At 39.8% G+C, this 19,249-nt stretch overlaps 2 protein-coding genes across 5 annotated transcripts in view; both read right to left on the reverse strand.

Annotated features, from left to right (window-relative positions):
* Positions 1-7,049: 7,049 nt before the first annotated feature.
* On the reverse strand, positions 7,050-8,103 carry Ifne (interferon epsilon). Its single transcript, XM_021629812.2, has one exon. The coding sequence runs from the start codon at positions 7,846-7,848 to the stop codon at positions 7,192-7,194; it is 657 nt and encodes a 218-aa protein (XP_021485487.2). The 5' UTR covers positions 7,849-8,103; the 3' UTR covers positions 7,050-7,191.
* Positions 8,104-11,048: 2,945 nt separating this feature from the next.
* Positions 11,049-19,249, reverse strand: part of LOC110550707 (uncharacterized) — a 54,508-nt gene continuing 46,307 nt past the window's right edge. For 3 of the 4 annotated variants that reach the window (XR_009585150.1, XR_009585151.1, XM_060365833.1), the window contains one exon: positions 11,049-13,482. Coding sequence is in view for 2 of the 4 variants with exons in the window: in XM_060365833.1 (XP_060221816.1) it covers positions 13,408-13,482 (75 nt within the window). In the remaining 2 variants the exon portion in view is untranslated. Of the gene's footprint in view, positions 13,483-16,233; positions 17,917-19,249 lie in introns of those variants that run through there. The other variant, XM_060365834.1, reaches the window with a different exon arrangement.

Raw genomic sequence — 19,249 nt, forward strand, 5'->3', positions numbered from 1 at the left:
CCCACGGGTTAAGATAAATCCAGACTGTAGTCATCTTTAATGAATACAGTTAGGGTCTCAGTTGGGGTCAATAGTCCCACTGTAGAAAACAGAGGACAAAGCTGTTCTTAAAATGCAAGTTAAAAAAAACATTGTTTTTGTTTTCAAGCTTACCTTTTCAGCTTTCTACAAAGTATTTGCTTTGTAGATTACTCTCCGTATTTTGCTGTTTAGATCAAAAGACAAATTGTTGTTTAGTGAGAGACTAGGCTAATGTGGACAGTCAGTCAATCCACAGCACCTATGAAAAGATCCGTGCTTATTGAATTGTGGTGACACATGAATCACAAATCAGAAGAACATGAACATTCCATTCTCTTGCTTTACTTTTTCTTGTTCAACTTGCTATTCAACTTTCCTTCCTATAAAAGACCACTACTTACGTTATTATCATTCTCCCCACTTTGCTCATTTAAAAAAATGAATTAACTATTATAGATATTTCGTACTATAATGGCTATTTCAGAGTTTACAATTTCACTGCTAATTTGAACTTCCAAAGCCATTGTTCTATCTTCTTTTTAATCTTCCAGAGGCCTGTTTCCCCTTGGGACTGTTGGTTATTGAGTTGTTATTGGCCAGGACATAAAGATGTCTGTCTTTTTTTTTAAATATTATTATTATTATTACTTCATCTCTGTGGACAACATCCTAAGTACATAACCAGAAGGGAGCAAGGAGAACCCTCAGTACCACGAAGGAAGAGGCACAGTCAGATTTTAACCTCCGGCAGGCTCTCTGACCCCACTCCACCATTACCCTGCTCAGTCTCTTGTGTTACTTAACACTCGAACTTCTGACCATCCGTACAGTTGAGAACTGTGAACCCACAGACACTAGTCAACTGGGGAGGGCAGTACTGAAGCCCTACTTTTTTTTTTTAATAGATTCTTGTTTTATGCCATACACCCCAGCCACAATTTTCCCTCCCTCCACTTCTCCTGGCTCCCCTAACCTGTTCCCCAGACCCACTCCCCACTCCATTTCATCTTCAGAAAAAAGTAGGCCTCTGAGAGACAACAACCAAACAGGATAAAACAGGATGCAATAAGACAAGGCTAAAGCTCTCATATTGAGGCTGGACGAGGCAACCCACGGGAGGGAAAGGAGTCCCAAGAGTGGGCAAAAGAGTCAGACTCGCACTGTTAAGAGTCCCACAAAACCACCAAGCTAACGGTTATAACGCATATGCAGAGGACTTGGTGCAGACCCATGCAGGCCCTGTGCTTGCTGCTTCTGTCTCTGTGAGCCCACGTGAGCCATGCTTAGTCAATTCACTGGCCATGTTCTCCTGATGTTCCCCATCTCCTCTGACTCCTACAATGTCCCCCCCTTCTGTGGGGCTCTCTGATCTTCAAGAGGAGGGACCTGATGGAGGCCTTTCATTAGGACTCTCTGCATAACATCTGGCTGTGGGTCTCAGCACCCTGCAGCCCTACTTTCTGCCAGAAAGAAAGTTTAAAGCTGTGCCTGCTGCTTCTCTTTTCCCTTACTGCTTGGCCTCCCCTCCTTGCTCCTGCACTTCATTGTTCCAGTGTGAGTGGTAAGCTTTCTTTTCAACCTGATTTAGGGATGTGGGGCATCCGTGGTCTAGACAGTCAAAGCACTTTCAATCTCTCCTGAATGACTGCAGAACAATAGTTAGGAAAGCAAAAATGGAGACAAGTTTACTACAAGGGTCAAGTGTCTCCATCCTCCCCTTTTAAAAAGATTTATTTATTTTTAGGTGTGTGAGTGTTGTACCTGCCTGTATGTACGAGCAACATGTGTTCATGATACCTGTGCATGCCAGAAGAGGGCATCAGATCCCTAGAACTGGAGTTACAGAAAGCTGTTAGCTGCCACACGAGGGCTGGGAACTGAACTCAGGAACTGAATAATCTCTCTAGCCTGCATTGGTTATGTGCTCTCCTATGGCATCTTTCCAGCCCCCTTTTCCAATGTTTATGTGTGTTCTTACAGCTATGGGTCTCTCTGATGCCATCAAGTTGGGATTACATGGAAAATCAAAAGAAACAAATTACCCCCCCACCAAAATCACTGAAGCCCAAGCTTCTACTTCACTGTTTTAAAATTAAAAGACATATTTTTATGAAGTCTCTTGAATAGAGAAAACGAGAACACCAGCAGAGTGCACATCCCTTAAAAACATTTTTTTTGACAGTGAAGTATTAGAGCCATACAACTTGACTTTCGAAATTAGTATAAAACTGACTCCAGAAGAATGTTGAAATAAAATGAAACAAAACAAAACCATTACAGCTGGAAAAGTATGGCATCTCTAATGCAGAGGCATGTTAACGCAAGTGTCGCTTCTCCGCTGAATTAAAGAATAGCTCTAATGGTGACTACAACTTGGTGAAGACATTTGTGGTCCAAAGAGAACATTGTGATACTCCTGCACAGCACTACTTAGCAACAAAAGAAAGCCGTTCATTTTACTCCCAGAGGATACGAGCTGCAAGCTAAAGTGAAGAATAACAACATGAGCATCCTTGAAGACAGAGTGAGAATGGAGCTTCTCTTTCCTGTTCACTGCAAAGCCTCCCTGCTTCCACACGGGAAGTGCTCAGAACCACCTGGCAAAGTTGATCTTTTCCTAAACGTCCCGTGACAAAAATTCATGGATACCTTTATGCTAAGATTAAAAAATTTCTGTCCTTGTCTCTTCGATTGTGAGCCTAACCTTTAAATGCTGAGCCAGTTTCCACTGCCCTGGAGGACCTACGACTTCCTTAAACCCGTGGATTCCTAACTTAACCGCAGACGAGGGTATATGTCCCTCCCACACATACCATCAAAGAAGTTCTCACTCCCCCACTCCTTCAAAGTCACCCCTTTCTTACAGCAGAAGGAGACCATTGCATGCTGTGATTACTTATTCAATTCTAGAGGGCTTTTCTATGACCCAGCTGGTTCCCCAGTAGTTGAGACAGGGACATTGATTTATTTAAGTATGCCTTAAGCACAATAGCTGGGCAGGTATGATTTAAAGTAATTTTCTAAGAAATCTGGCTACTTCCCAGCTGCACCCCCCCCCCAAGTTCCTTGCCAATATGTGTCCTGTCTGGGCTGGATCTCTTCCATCACACTATGTCCTCTTTCTGAATCTTCTTTATTCTATCTCTCTCTCTCCTTCTGCCCTCTTCTCCTGGCCTCATTGTCCCTCCCTGAGATCCCATGGAAGGAAACTTCCATTCTGCCTACTTCTGTTCTGCCCAGTATTTGGCTGTCAGCAACTTTACTAACCAATCAGACATAATTGGGGAGCAAACTTCACACAACATTGTTCAGTGTACCTGAGATTGCACTCCTCTGGATTGTAACCAGAGTTTGGGGACCAGAATTCAGCATTTGAATACATAGCACCAGACCAACTCACAGCAATTGCAGAAAACCACAATCAGTCAAAATGCAAAGAACCTACTGTGGGATGCCTGGCCCCAGCTGACACATCTATAAACATCCTGCACCTAAAGTCTAGGGAACATTGCAAAAGAGGAGAAAGAAGTCGGATGTGAGATTATGCTTTCTAGATATAACATGAAAGCTACACCAGGAAATGTCGACAACATGGCTGCCTAAACTGAACCTGAACAATGATAATACATAATACAGTTGACATGCCAACATGCATAAAGGAAACTTCATGGGTTCATACCCCCGGAGGAAGCCTTACAAGCTATTAGCAATTGCTAACAGAGTTAGTTAAGACTAAAGGATTAGTCTTTCATAGGAACAACCCCTTAACTGGTTCCACAGCATTGAGTGGTGGTTTTTGTTTTGTTTTTTGTTTGTCTATATGTATCTATAAAACAACAATAGTTGGAGAAGAGAAGGCTATGAATGGAAGAGGGATGCAAGCACAGGAGGGGTTGGAGGAAGAAGGGGTGGTAAAATGATGTAATTATATTTTAATTAAGTTAAAAAATAATTTCTGCCCTCGATGTCCATTAATAAATTTTTGTCCACTTTCTTTTCATTGATCCTGTGCTCATACAGTAGTTTTAAAATAAATTAATGAAACTAAAAAAGGGTAAGTAAATTAATGAAAATGCATAAAAAATATATTGTAGCCTTTCTTTATTCAGCTGAGCACATTAGTTAAATGGTTTGGTGGTACAAGCTACAATCCTAGCATGAATTTATCTCAAAATGTGCTCTCCCCGCCAAAAAAAAAAAAAAAAAAGGAAAGGAAAAAAAGGATGAGCACATAGAATGATTATGTGAGGAAGTAGGTTCAACCATGATAGAGAAAAACTCATAGAAAGGTTGTAACAGATGAGGAGGAATGCCCCAGAGAGCAGCATCAGAGATAAAGGGGAAACAAAAATGGAAAACGTATCACTAGTGAGGGCAGGATCACTGACCGACTCACGACAGTACAACCCATAAATGTACCTACCTGTCTCAGTACCCAATAGTGGGCCATAAAAATCACTGTCTCTCTTTCATGTCCTTGAAATGCCAGCTTTTGTTGTCACTGTCCCGTCTCCACAGTGCACAGGGCCATGTGCAGCCACTGTGAAGAAGACTGTGTATGGTTTTAAGATTCTAAGCTCTGCACTTGAAGGAATTACCGGGAAGTACTGGAGAGCAGCCCTGCAGATCACGGTTTGCGTTTGTGCTTTCCCAGAAGTGTGTGTTTCTGGCTGCTTGGTCCTGAGCTGGTGGAACTGCTTTGGAAAATTGTAGAAACTGGGACACAGAATCTCCTGGACAGTCTGAGTCACTGGGATCAGGTGCTGAAGTTTGATAACCTGACTGCATTTCTATCTGTTCCATTTCCCTCTGACTCTTACTGAATGCTATTCAGAATGAAAGATGGTTTTATTCTGCACTTTTCCTCTTTATTTTCTTTTTCTTTTCTTTTTTCTTTTTCCCTTTCTATTTTTATTTTGAGACAGGGTTTCTCTATGTAGCCCTGGTTGTCCCGGAACTCACTCTGTAGGCCAGGTTGTCTCAAACTCAGAGATCCATCTGCCTCTGCCTCCTGAGTGTGGGATTAAAGCCCGGCTTACTCCACACTCTTGTAATGATAACAATTATTATTGCTCCAACTTCTCACCTTTGTTAATGCATCCAAATTCTCAGTCTGAGGAAAGGGATGCCTAGATGAGGAGAAATGTCTTCTCTTTAATTTAGAATTCAGAGGTCAAAACACAAGGTAGAATATAATTATTATCACAAATGATCATCTTCCAACAATATTACACCAGTGCAGGTGTCTGAGCTGCAAGTCAGGGTACCTTGGTGTGGAGCCTTGCTCTGGCTTCTGCTACTCTGGGGTTTGCTGTGTTGCTTTAAGCATGATGTCATCTTTGGAGTCTTGTTTTCACCTGAGAAAAATGGATAATAGCAGCAAGTACCTTGCAAGGTTGTTTGGAGAACTGAGTAATTGTTAGGTGACAGATTTGGTTCTGAAAACTTCCTGGTTTAAATTAGAAAAAACAACAACAAAAAGTCTTCCAGACCATGAGAAGCAAAACGACCTGTATTTTCAGTCAAGTGTGGTAAATATTTTTCCTTCCCTGACTCTACTACTTCCCTGTGAACTTAAAGGTAAACAGATCCTGTCCTGGGCCTCACGGTGACATCAGCAAGGACTTTTTCCTGCCTGCTAGCTTCTGTGTTTTCAGCTGTTGAGGAAGTCACAGTCAGAAGCCCATTCAGCTTCTCCCTGTGCATTTCAAGCTAAACCTAGAAGCACCCACCAACAGGTACTTGAAAAGATTAAGCCAAATTGGAATTGGCCGGTTCTCCAGCAAGCCTCCACATTCAGGAGTAACTTTCATGGCAGATTATGAAAGTAGAAATAGCTGTGGGGCTTGTGTCTGTTGCTTTGCTGCTTGTATCTGGATAACGTGGCAAAGACACCAAGTCTCAGTGGACTTCAGACATCCTGCCCCACATTGCTTTGTGATGACTTCTTAAAGGGCTTGGCTAGGAGGGAAGCAGCCCCATCACCACCAGACCTTTCCTGAAGCAGAAACCCCTCCCCATGGCACCGTCAGCTTCCTCCCAACTCTCCACCTCCCAGCAATTGGCAACCAAGAGCAGGGTGCTTCAGTCTTGTTTCCTCTGTCCTTCAACTAGGACCTTTGTTTACCAGCTAGGATCTTTCATTCACATTTCTGATAATTCTAAGTATCTAGATGCATTTAACTTACTTAATTTGTAACATGCACAGAACTCAAAATTACCCCATGGAAACAAGTGTAAAAACTCTCCTTCCCCAGTATGGCCCCCCAAAACTGCATTACCTTCCTCCATAGTAATTTACTGCTATAATCTATTTCTCATGTGTTCTTTAGTTCTACACAGACAGTAAATACAAATAGCAAAGTTATTTCATGGTTTTGCCCAAATATACCACTTAATACATTTTCCTATATATATATTTTTGCTTTTTTTTTGGGTACTTTTGTAGGGAAGTGCCCATTCATTCTCTTCAACAGAATCATCTTCCCTTATATGAATATGGCTTGTACAAACTTCTGCTGTTCTAGTAAATTATAATAGCATTTATCAATCAGTCCAGCAGTGACTAGCACAGAGAAAAAATTTCCTGCTTCTCAGCAGTCTGTCGAATCTGTGCATTTTTCTTAATTAAACATTTAAGTATTAGATACTAGGTTAAAACAGCATGGTATTTAGTTGTAATCTGCATCATTATTATTATTAAGATGAAGTCTGTTTTCATTCCTGTGCAAATTGCTTATAGTCTTTTGGCTCTATTTCTATTATGTCTCTTGTAACAGAAATATTCAAGATTTGATGCTAGTTAATTTGCCTCTAACAATTTCTGGTAAACAAGGAATTCATTGGAATGAATGTTACATGTTGAAAAAGGCTCACTGTATCTAAGGCACAGCTCATCATATCTGACTTCAAAATTATATGAAAATTTAGCCATTGAAGAACCGATTACAAAATTTTAATGAATTTAATTTACTTCTCAAATAATTTAAAGTTGCTAGGAAACATAACATGGCACGGCAAGATGAAAATTACTGTGGCTAATTCATGCAATCTTAAGACGCAGTTAAAACACGTGAAGAAACAAAACCATGTAGCCATTTTACCCCGAAAGGGTAAATAATGCTCATATATCTCCTCCCGCTCTGACACCGTCAGCTCTTGCTTCAGTGTTCAAGGGTCTAGCCCTTGTTTGCTCAGCCATGTTGTGAGTCTGAACAGAAAGAACATACAGCGATTGATTTCTACCTGGACAACGATCCAGGCACAGCTGCTGAACCTCTGGCTTTCTAGGTAACTGTGGATCCTCCTGAAGTATGCCTTAATCTGTAACCTGAGGTTCTGCACACTCAAGCCGTCACTCTTCTGCTCTGCTTCTAGTCCGGCTTGTGACTGTACGTATTCCAGCTGTCTGTGGAGCGCAGCCAGCACTTTCTCTATATGCTTTTCCTCCCAAACGCCCTGAGAAGCGTAGGTCTGGAAGAGGATGAAGACCTGTTGAAGGATTTCGTGCAGGGCAGCCAGGGCATGTTCTTTCTGGTACTGCTGATGACCCGCAGACTGCTGAGGAAGCAAGAAACTTTTCCTGTGTGCTAGACACTGCTGGATTGATGAGATTGGAAAAGCTTTCAGTAGTTGTAAACTTTCGCTGTTTATTCTTGATTGGAAGAGAATCAGTTTTGGTTCTAGGGAAAAGATAGTAGATGAAGCCAACAGCAGCAACACCATTTCAGGGAGCTGCTTGCGAATCATGGTGACAGACGAACACAACTGATCTCTGCACACACCTTGTAAAACTGCAGTTCTAGGAAATGTTTGCCTTTCATGCATCCTAGGTTATGATGGATGGCGTTCTTTTCTGTTGCATTTGTTTCCCTGTGTGTCATTTCCCCAAGTTTATGGCTTAGGTTTTCTGGTTCCCATTTCAAGGTTTTTATGGAACATTTCCTTTACTTTCCCCATTGTGCTGGCTGTTTGAGGAAGTAACAAAAGAGCTGGCCTCCCTGAACACTTTCCTTGAGACAATTACAGTTGTCCAGTCTTACCTTCTATTACCCTCATTATTTATTACGTACAAGGTTTCACTTAACACAATGTACTTTTTAAATGCTTAGTCAAGCTTAGTCAAGCAGTCTTATTGAGAGCAAGTTTATTTTTAAGCAGTGGTATTTCATGGAATATTATTTATCACAGCCCTAGCAGTACCTAGAACACACTCAGAGTTAAACATTAAAATCCACAGGCTGATAACTTTGAAACTTCAAGTAGAACTGTAAATGTGCACAACTATTTGGGCAAATTAATCTGAAAATATATCAACAATTTGGATTGTTTTATATCTCAGCCCGTTTAGTCTCTAATATTTTAACTTATAAAATAAGATAAAAATGAAAATTATTCTAAAAATGAGGTTATAGTTTCATGATAGCAGCTGAGTATAAGCAACCAACAAGTTCAATACAATGGCTGCAGATGTGTTGCTTCCTCTATATATCTATGAAATCAGTAAATGATTGGGAGAAGAGATAGAGGCTTGGATGGTCCATTTTCCCTGGGCTAGCTGCCACTACGGTGAACCAATGGTAACAGTTCTACAATAGTAATGCCACTTGAATCACAAATACCCAGTTCCACATAGCTAAGATCCTTCTGAGTAATCCCTCAGCCTTCCAAACCAGACTTTAGAGGAAGTAAAAGACTCGGTGACCCCTTGTCTTAGTTAGGGTATTATTGCTATGACAAGACACCATGACCATAGCAACTATTGCAAAGAAAAATATTTAACTGGAGCTGGCTTACAGTTCAGAGGTTTAGTCCCTGATGTACAGACCTGTGTATAACCTTTTGTACATACAGATAGGATAGCTTCTTTGAACTTATACATACAGCTGTACATAAAGTAGCTATTAGTTAGGCCTGCATCAACTGTTTGGATTTTTTTTTTCACTTGTATATTTGGGACTTTTTCTTTTGGTTTATTAAAGTTGCCACGTGTGTGAAAAAAAAAAAACACCTGCATCATGCGCAGCACATTCTGGGTTATTATGTAATTTGGTGGAGCTGATTAAGTCAAAATTGTTCTTATTCTGCAATCACCTTTTTCCCTGATATATACTTATGCTTTGTTTTGGTTAATGTTTGCATGATTCTCTCTCTCATGCACTGTTTGTGTGTGTGTGTGTGTGTTTGTATGTGTGTAAACTACCGAACTGGTTTATATTTGAAGTGGTTTTTGTTATGTAGCTATGCCTTATGTTTTATGCGATCTGATGGCCTTGTTTGTCTCTGTGTGTGTGTATGTGTGTGCATATTCATGTTCAAATGAAGTTTTCTTGTCTTCACTTTATTTCATTTATTTTTTATAAACAGTGTCTTGCTATGTAGCCAAGAAATCAAAATTTAGATGGATAATAATATAAGAGGAATAATATCACACTAAAAGTATGCTTTATCTAAACCAAAATAAAAAGAGATTTTTTTAATGTTTTAAAAACATTACTCCACATGTAACTGTTTCAAATGTCAATCTAATAAAGTATCTCCCAGAATCACTAATTGTTACATAGACATAGCAGAGGAATGCATACTTACTTGGTATGATTGGGGAAAGATACTTGATTGTGTAAGAGTCTATTGTTTCCATTCAGTACCTTCAAAAACTTTGTCTTTTTCTTGTGAAGCTCAAATTTCCCATAGTCCAAAGCACTGTTCTCTTCCTGGTATTAGGCATGGTAGTGCTTTTGGGGGAGGGAAGAGCTCCCCTGGCATTAAAGAAAGTGACTAATGAACAGGTGTGTTTAGATAAATCAGACCATGTGTGAGTACTGGGTACCTGGTCTATGTAGCCAGTATGGGTATTAGGGGAAGAAGATGAGTGTAAGCTCATGTGCATAAAAACTTACATGTAGTTATATGTATGTGCAGAGGACCATGTCTGATATTCATGGCCCTGGGAACAGACTTACCCAGTGGCCCCGTGTAAGTACTCTGTTAGGAGAATTTGCTATACACTTACACTGCTCCCAGAGTGAAACAGCAGTGAGGTGCTGAGATACAGAAAAGGCTGATGTTAAGTATTACTCAGTATGATGAAATCAATGACTGTAGTCCGTCTTTAGCTGGTATGATTTTATATGAACTTAAGTTAATTTATTGTATATATGTTTCCTTCTATATTCCTATGAGTTTTTTTAACATTACCTTTTATCCAAAAGTATAATATTTTTAAAAATTAAAATTGTGATTCTCTCTGTGTTTGGAATATATCAAAAATAGTTCTGGTTAATGAGGAAGGCATTTAAATTCAACCAAAAGATGGCAGCATAATATAGGTTACCTGGAGTCTAGTGTCAGTTCCTCAGCAGGCAAGTGAAACCTTGAGCTTTTAGCATCTATGAAACTAGGTGATGCCATGTAATTAATACATTGGTAGATGAAATGAATGCCTTCCAGAATGATCACTAATCTCCAACACATATTAAGATCCTCTTCAGTTAACATTTTTGCTTTCTGGCCTGAACAACACTGGAATATATTTACTTGTCTTCTCGCTACCCACCCACTGTTATCTGGTCTCCCTTTGGGGGATGCTGTGGCTAAATGTATCCTGAGTTCTCTGCCCCACGTTCAGATCTCATACTTACAACCGTATTCACATACGTGCCACAAGTACTGCCCTACTCAGAGCTATTTCATGCCTCACTTTGATTTTTATCTTAGAAATTATTTTAAACCTGATCATTTGTGCTGAGCATGTCAGTGTATCTGTAGCCCATTTTTTGAGCATGACCTTGTAAATTTTTGTATGAGTTTATCTACCATAGGATTTCAGGGTAACATCTAAAATCTGATTCCTTCCCCTTTCTCAAAAATTCAGTCACCATGCCAGCTGGTGGCAGAGAGGGGCCCACACTAGTGGAGCTCAAAGAAGGGGAAGTAAGTGGTCCTCTGAAGAGATAACAAGCCAGGAGAGATCAGAGCCCGACAAGAAGAGTAAGACACATACAGAGGGATGCATCCAGCAGGAGTCATTGTTGTTGATTATTATTATTGGTTCATCTTTTAGTTAAACAGCAGTTATTCCTAAACCAGCTGTATACCCAAATCATCACACAGAGAATAGGATGTATTTAGTTAACCTAGAGCACAATGCTGGGCAATGATTACTCCATCCTACACCTCCAAGCCTGCACAGATTCTTTCCATTCAGATTTCCCACATTATACTTGCTTTTAGTCATATCTTAGGTCCAGTTCATCTCTCCTGGTGGTTCCAAGTATGGTCCTTCCCGACACTTCCCACTTCTTTCTCCTGTCCTCCAGACCAGGATGTCCCACCCTATTCTCTCCATTGCTCAGCATTGGCTGGTTGTTTTATTGACAATACAGAAAACAAATGGTGGCATGTTTACACAAACTTGTGACAGGTGATGCTTACAATAAGCATCACAATGCAATGTCAGGTTGAAACCAGATAGTAGAGTAGAGAAATCAGCATTTGAATGAACAATGGTAAATTGTATATATTCCATGGGAACATTATACCAACATTTCCCCCTTTAAGTCCAATAAAAGCCTCCTTTTCTTTCAATACAATATTATAAAACAGTATGAAAATTATTAGGTAAGATTTACATGTGCAATGTCCAGTCCATGTGCATTTGGCAATGTAGGAAGAAAGTATTTGATTATCTATCCTATCTTGACAAGTTTAGAGTTCTATACCTAAATTATTTTTTATCATTATTGGTATTACCTATATGAAAACATTTTCTTAAATTCTAAACAACTTAAGCTTAATTATGTAACTATAACTATTTGGTCTTCGACCCCACCAGAGACTTGAGAAGGAATAAAATTAGTTACTGGAGTAAACAGGAAGTGCATGTTAGCAGCACTTCCTAACATAAAAAAATGAGAGAGACAGTTTGCTGCCTGAACAATCACTCAAAACTCTCTATAGCATTGGAGCATTATCTTCAGCTTTCTGGCTCAGTATATTTGACAGACATATATGTGAAGCAGAAACTATTTAAGACTTGCTTACTCTGCATTGGCAGAGTTGGGCAGTTGACTTGTCCTGCATTTAGACTTGCCCATTTTTGGCAGAATTATGTCTGTCATGAAATGAGGGCATTTTTTTTTCCCAGATGGCTCGTTTGCCACATTTGAAGCCATCTCTTTGATGTTCACCGTCTTCTTTCAGGTAGGATGCTATCAGAAGATGACCTGTCTCATTGTCAAATACTCTTTAAAATAATAAAGATATTTTTAAGTGCTCTATTCTGTAGGTTTCTGAGGTTTTTGAAGACTTACCTATCTTTATGTAATCACATCTCTCTGTTAACCCTAGGATGTATATTCCTATACTCCTAGGATAAATTAGACTAGTGTTTGATATGGCTATGAGTTAATTAACTAACAATTAACTTGCATTACCTAATATCCTAACCTTATTTTCCCTCTGAATAAGATTAACAACTTATAACCATCTTCCAATGACAATAAACATTTATAGCCCTAGAAAACAACCAAAAACCTACCCAACTCCCTTTAAAGGAAATTGAACATTATTCTCATACATTTTTTTCTAGCTGACTTTTTGGACACCTAGAAATCCTGTTAGAGGGCCCAAACAAAATTGGGGAAAATGGTTAATTAAGCAAGCATTAACATTTGTGGTCCAGTCTTTGAATATTGAGAAATTTCAGTCTTAACAGAAGTCCTGTTTACTTTGGCAGAGTACAGGGAATCATAAGAAAGAAGGGGAGTTAGTCTGTTGGGGAAAGGATAGGAGCTCCACAAGGACCAAATATATCTGGGCACAGGGTCTTTTCTGAGACTGACATTCAACCAAGGACCATGTATGGATATAACCTAGAACCTCTACTCAGATGTAGCCTGTGGTAGCTCAGTAACCAATTGGTTTCCCAAAGTGAGGGGAACAAGGACTATTTCTAACAGGAACTTAATGACTGGCTCTTTGGTCTCCCCACCCCCGAAGGGAGGAGCAGTCCTGTTAGGCCACAGAGGAGGGCTTTGCAGCCAGTCCTGAAGATACCTGATAAAACAGGATCAGATGAATGGGGAGGAGGTCCCCCCTATCAGTGGACTTGGAAAGGGGCACGGTGGAGATGAGGGAGGGAGGGAGGGACTGGGAGTGAGTGAGTGATCGGGACACGGCTGGGATACAGAGTTAATAAAATGTAACTGATTAAAAAAAAAAAAAAAGAAGTCCTGTTTAGAACAGTGTAAAATGCTGGACCAATTGAGATTAGTAGCTTTCTTCAAAGCTCTCTTGGGAGCAGGCTTAGATGAGAAACAGCAATTGAAGCAGTTGAGGCAGGAACAAGCAGAATGCTGGAACATGCAAGATGCTGGAACAGATGTGTCAATGTCTCAGCATTCTGGAAGGATGAATTCTGTCAGGTTTGATCCAGTGTCTCTGGTGTCTGGTTCTTTTGTTCTGAAAAAAAAAAACAAAAAAAAAACACTAATTTCTAACAAGCATTATTATATAGTCCTAAAATAATAAATGTATAAGAAGTGGATGAAACTAAACTGTAAACCAATTTTATCTATGCCATTAAAAAGATGACATAATAAATTTTGAGGATATTGTAGCCAAGGAATTATTGGCCATGTAATATTGAAGTTCTGGCTGGAGACCTTTTTTTATGTCTCAGTCAGTTTCACAGTTGTTCCCATGTGAAGGGATCAGCAATTTATGTTACCTGTTTTGTTCAGTCTTCTTGATTTCTCTCTTCTTGTGTGTGGCCAAGATCTTCAGGTGGTCTTCCTCTGTCATTTGTGATTTCTATTAGTTTTGATGGAGCCCATAATTTCTCTTCTTCTATATGAACATATGCAAAACTTCTTCCCAGAGTAAAACATTCCCTGTTCTCCATTTTGGAATTAGGACCTTTATATGCTGCTCTAATTCAGTAGTCCTTTCTAAATTTCATGGTGTCTTACCAGGTGTGCTACTTATCTCATTTAAACATTTTAAAACTGATAAATCATTATTTAATCTATTTTGGGGAGATATCATACTCCTCTTCTGTTTTATCACCATCTTTTTAAAATTGCTGTTAGAAATGTTCACAATTGTTTGGATTATGTTATATCTGTTTCATGTCATAATGTCTAAAATATTGTTGAATTCCAAAGGATATACAGGCTGAAGCACCATCAGCCCTAGTTGGCAAGGGTATCTCCAAAACAGTCACAATCTTTAACAAATGTGTGACCTTAGGATCATGCTCTCCAGAATTTAAGGCAAAACCCCACTGGAATTCTGAATATGAATCTTTGGCAAGGTGCATGTATTTCAGTTCTCCAAACTCTGTAAAATGGAGCATACCAGCCACTGTATGACCTTGTTCCAAGACAACACTAAACAGGATCTGCATTTCTACTTTAACATATAGAACTTCATCCAGTAATTGAACCTTGACAATACACATAAAATTGTCTGACCAAGTTGGCCTATAGCTGAAGATCTTCAGCATTTCAATGGGCTGCCATTTTGCAATACCTTTAAACCTCTGGACTTTTCTCAACTGGAACTGAAAGGGTTAGACTAACTTTGTAACCTATATGTCTTCTAAAGCCTATAGTTTTGAGTTTTAGGTCCAGGTTAAGCTAAAGCCTCTTAGTACCTTTCCAGAGAGTGAAGAAATGTGACCCTATATGTGAGGACAGATATAAAAAAAGGGCAAGCAAGCAATGACCTTCACTCAGCAAAAGAACGACCAGACCCTTGTCCTTGAGATAGCGTTTCTTAGCAACAAACCTAGACTTCTTCTGAGTAGCTTTTGACCTCCAGCCAAGAGCCCGCAGCCCTAATCTTCAAGGATGAGCTAACCACCCCCACCTTCAATTGCAGCTGCATCCACACTTGGCAGGACTGGCCAAGCTTGAGCACCTAAGACTAACCAATTATCTTACTTTATAGCTTCCTCATCCAATCCTAAATTGCCAAAACTAGAACTTCAAATCTCCCGCAATTTTTCTTTTAAAAACCTAAAGGCCTTTGTTTCCCGGTGCCACTCTTTGCTGACTGGCGGGGGTGACCCCGTTGCACAATGGTTAATAAACCTCTTGCTTTTGCAACAAGTCTGGGTCTGGGGGAGTTTCTGGGAAGGGCGCGATTGAACTCCTGAACTGTGAGACCCCAGGTCTTACAGAACCACCGCTTTTAGTGTATTGTAAGTTCCAGATTGGATTTCTCTGAAGGTTCTTTATTTTGATTGAAAGATTCCCCCAACCTCTCTTCTATGGCCTTTATTTTAGCATCTATTTTCTCAATCTCTTCTTTCTCCAAGTCTGTCTTATCCTGATCTCTCCCAAAGAGGACATACAAAACTGAAATCATCAATGAAGAAAATTATTTGTATGCTAAGAGAAACAAACTCAAATGGTACCCAGAAGAAGCACATTGTGTCTTCCTCCATTTTCAACACAGAAAATTATCTTTTTAAATCTCAATACCTTTTCCTAAGGACTTTACTTTCCTAGACCCAGCTTCCCTTTCAGACATTACCAGTTCAGATGCTTCTCTGTCTTTGGCTCTTGCTTCCAGGGAGAGGTATTTTTTCTGCCTCTTTCACTGGATCCTCAACCCTTCCTCACTCTGGGAAGTTACTGGGTCTACAAATGTTTACTCCTCAGACCGTCAAGAACCCCTTCTCAAAGGGATTTTGCTTTCTGCCTTGGTTAGCAAAGTCTGGCTTTGAGAAGTTCACTTGTTAAAGAGCCACTTTTTTTCTCTCTACCTAAAGAAACTGCCTCTCTGGGGTTTGTATGTATCAATTTTTGTTTTACTGAAGCCTGCTGGAGGCCTTGCTGCTCTGCAGGGGATCTGTCTAATCCGGAATCTGTGAGCTCCTAGTTTAGGAACTGCAGTTACTTTGTCTTTCCTTCCTTCCTTCCTTCTTTCCTTTCCTTCCTTCCTTTCCTTCCTTCCTTCCTTCCTTCCTTCCTTCCTTCCTTCCTTCCTTCCTTCCTTCCTTCCTTCCTTCCTTCCTTCCTTCCTTCCTTCCTTCCTTCTTTCCTTCCTTTCTTTCTTTCATTTATTTATTTTGATTATCACTTATTCAATTTGTTCTTTTTTATTATTTTTCTTTATTAATTACACTTTACTCACTTTGTATCCCCCCCCCCCCCGTGGTTCCCTCCCTCCTCCCGTCCCAATCCCTCCCTTCCTCCACCCTCTGCATGCATGCCCTTCCCCAAGTCCACTGATAGGGGAGGACTTCTTTTTCTTCCTTCTGATCCTAGTCAATTAGGTCTCATCAGGAGTGGCTGCCTTGTCCTCTTCTGTGGCCTGGTAATGCTGCTTCCCCCTCAGGGGGAGGTAATTAAAGACCAGGTGAATCAGTTCATGTCAGAGACAGTCCTTGTTCCTATCACAATGGAACCCATTTGGATACTGAACTGCCATGGGCTACATCTGTGCAGGGGTCTTAGGTTATCTCCATGCAAAGTCCTTGGTTAAGAAATAGAACAACAAAAAACAAAACAAAACAAAACTGCTCTATAGTTTTACTTTTTATTTAAGTTCTTGCTAGATTACTGTAAATTCTGCCACATGTCAGCATGCTATTTGTTGTTGATTATTATTATTATTTATTATTGATTTATCTTTTAGTTAAACAGTGGTTAATCCTAAACCAGTTGTATACCCAAATCACCACACAGAGACTAGGATGTATTTAGTTAACCTAGAGCACAATGTTGGGCAATGATTACTCCATCCCAAATATCCAAGCCCACAAGTCATGGACTAAGAATGGTGAGGAAAAACATTCTACAAAACCCATGTCTTGAAATGTTTCAAAATAATGACAAAGAAAGACCCAGAAACTGTCTCAGCCTAAAGAGAAACAGATGTGACAACCAGATAGGAAGCATTATGTTGTAAGGGACTCACTTGCTATTCAGGGCATCAATGAGACTAGATAGGTAAACCTAAACAGGAAGACTGGAACTGTATGGTCCAGTGTCACTGCCACGTTCTGAATGTGGTGATTCATTGTGGCTGTACAGGGGATGTGTACTTAAGGCAACAAATACATAGCAATATTGAAGCGTCACCCTCAGCTCCTCTCACTTAAGTGGTTTTGAAAAGTTCTTTTCTGTCTGTTCAAATTTTGTAATCATTTAAAAATTAAAAACAGTATATGCATACTTTTAAAAAAATAGTATCTGAGAGCGATCATTGAGGCCAAAGAGGCTAGAATATATTTTTCTCTCTATGTGCACAGCGTCATCAGCTTTCAGTTGTTTCAATTTAGGCCAAGAATGGCAAGCACACAGTAAAGACAAAGGTCATCACTCTTGATGAAAAGGGTTTAACACGATGTATAAATGTGTCATCCATAGCATGTGATAGGTAACGTTTGATTTTGCCTGCTCTACTCGCTTGCATGCGGTTTTGGGCAAGCTATTAATTTCCCTGTGTCTCAGTTGCATCAGTGTTAACACAAGGACAACGGTGGTATCTCGCTGAATGATTATGATACCTAAGATGAAACACTTAATATTCTGAGTATAGTGTGATATATGGTCCATGCTCAGTTAATGCTATTATGTTATTTGTGCTAGACACGACATAATTGATAGAGTATAGCAGTCTTCACGCTGAGCTAGAATAGTGGGTTTTTACATATTTTGCAGCATCTTTCTATTAATCAGTCACAGCCGGAATCAGGATGAAGTCTATTTTATTTCCATTTCTTCAGTAAATATCATTGTGAAAGACTAAGGACTGGACCCTAGCAAGCACGCAACCCATTCTGGTCCATGTGATTTTAATTCATTGCAACAAAATTTTATTGATTGGTTATTATGTTCTTGGCTTTGTTCCAGGTCTTTTCAGTGATCCAGAGATGGAGCTCTGTAAAATGGGATTTAATTAAATTAGACTGAACAACAGGATGGAAACAGTAAAGAACAAGCTAATTATACAGCATATTAAAAATTAAAATATTCCAGAATAGTAGGACACATCTTTTCTTTCCAAAGTCATGAGCTCCCTGGGTGTGAACGTCCCATGCACAGAACAAGAAGTGCAAATAGTCTATGAGGAGCACAGAGAAGCAGCATTACTTGATGCCCAAAAAGAAGAAATACAGTGAAATAGAGGGTCCAGCTCGGAGGAGGAAATCTAGGCACTGAGACTGGTGGTAACATGGACAGAAGTGCTTGAAGACATGTCAGAGTTAATGACATTATTACTGATGTTGAATGGAATTGTCAAGAACATTAAAGGGTGAAGCCCACATTTCAGTCTTTATAAAAAGCAATGGAAAAAGATAGACTATGAACAAAAATTTGACCACTACACAGAAAAAATAATTCAGTGGCAACGGGATTGGAAACCTTTGTTTTTCATAGTTTTTTAAATTTAAATTTTACTTTTTTATTCATTATATATCCTGATTGAAGGCCCCTCCTTCAACTCCTCCTAGTCCCAGACTCCCTCCCTTCCTCTTCTTCCCTATCCCATATTCCCATGTCTTGTCAAGTCTCATCAGAACTGCCTGGATCCTCTTCCTCTGTGGCCTGGTAAGGGTGAATCACCAGAGGGAAAGTGATCAACGAGTAGGCAACTGAATTCATGACAAAGGCAGACCCTGTTCCCCTTACTCGGGAATCCACATGGATACTGAGTTGACAATTGGCCACATCTGAGCAGGGACTCTAGGTCCTCTCCATGCATGTTCATCAGTCTCTGCAGGAACTCCTGGGTTCAGATTCTTTAGCTTTGTTGGTCTCCTTGTGGGGCTCCTGTCTCCTCCATGTCCTTCTATCCCCACCCCCTCTTCTTCTATGAGACTCCCTGCCCTCTGCCCAAAGTTTGGCTGTTCCTGAACAGAATACCAACAGCTCAGGCTCTAAGATTAACAATTAATAAATCAAGACTTCGTGAAACTGAAAAGCTTCTGTAAATCAAAGGACACTGTCAACAGAACAAAATGATAGCTTATAGATTGGGAAAAGATCTTCACAAACCCTACATCCAAGAGAGGACTAACATCCAGGATATACAGAGAACTAAAAAAATTTGACGCCAACAAACCAAATAATCCAATTAAAAAATGGGATATAGAGCTAAGAAGAGATTTCTCAACAAAGGAATATCAAATGGCAGAGAAACACTTAAAGAAATGCTCAATATCCTTTGTCACCAGAGAAATGCAAGTCAAAACACCTCTTGAGATTCTATC

This window comes from Meriones unguiculatus, chromosome 12 (genome assembly GCF_030254825.1).
Source record: "Meriones unguiculatus strain TT.TT164.6M chromosome 12, Bangor_MerUng_6.1, whole genome shotgun sequence".
In the NCBI taxonomy this organism is placed as follows: Eukaryota; Metazoa; Chordata; class Mammalia; order Rodentia; family Muridae; genus Meriones; species Meriones unguiculatus.

Bases quoted from the DNA above. Each gene is read 5' to 3' on its own strand.
- Ifne (XM_021629812.2), bottom strand. From the start codon at position 7,848: ATGCATGAAAGGCAAACATTTCCTAGAACTGCAGTTTTACAAGGTGTG.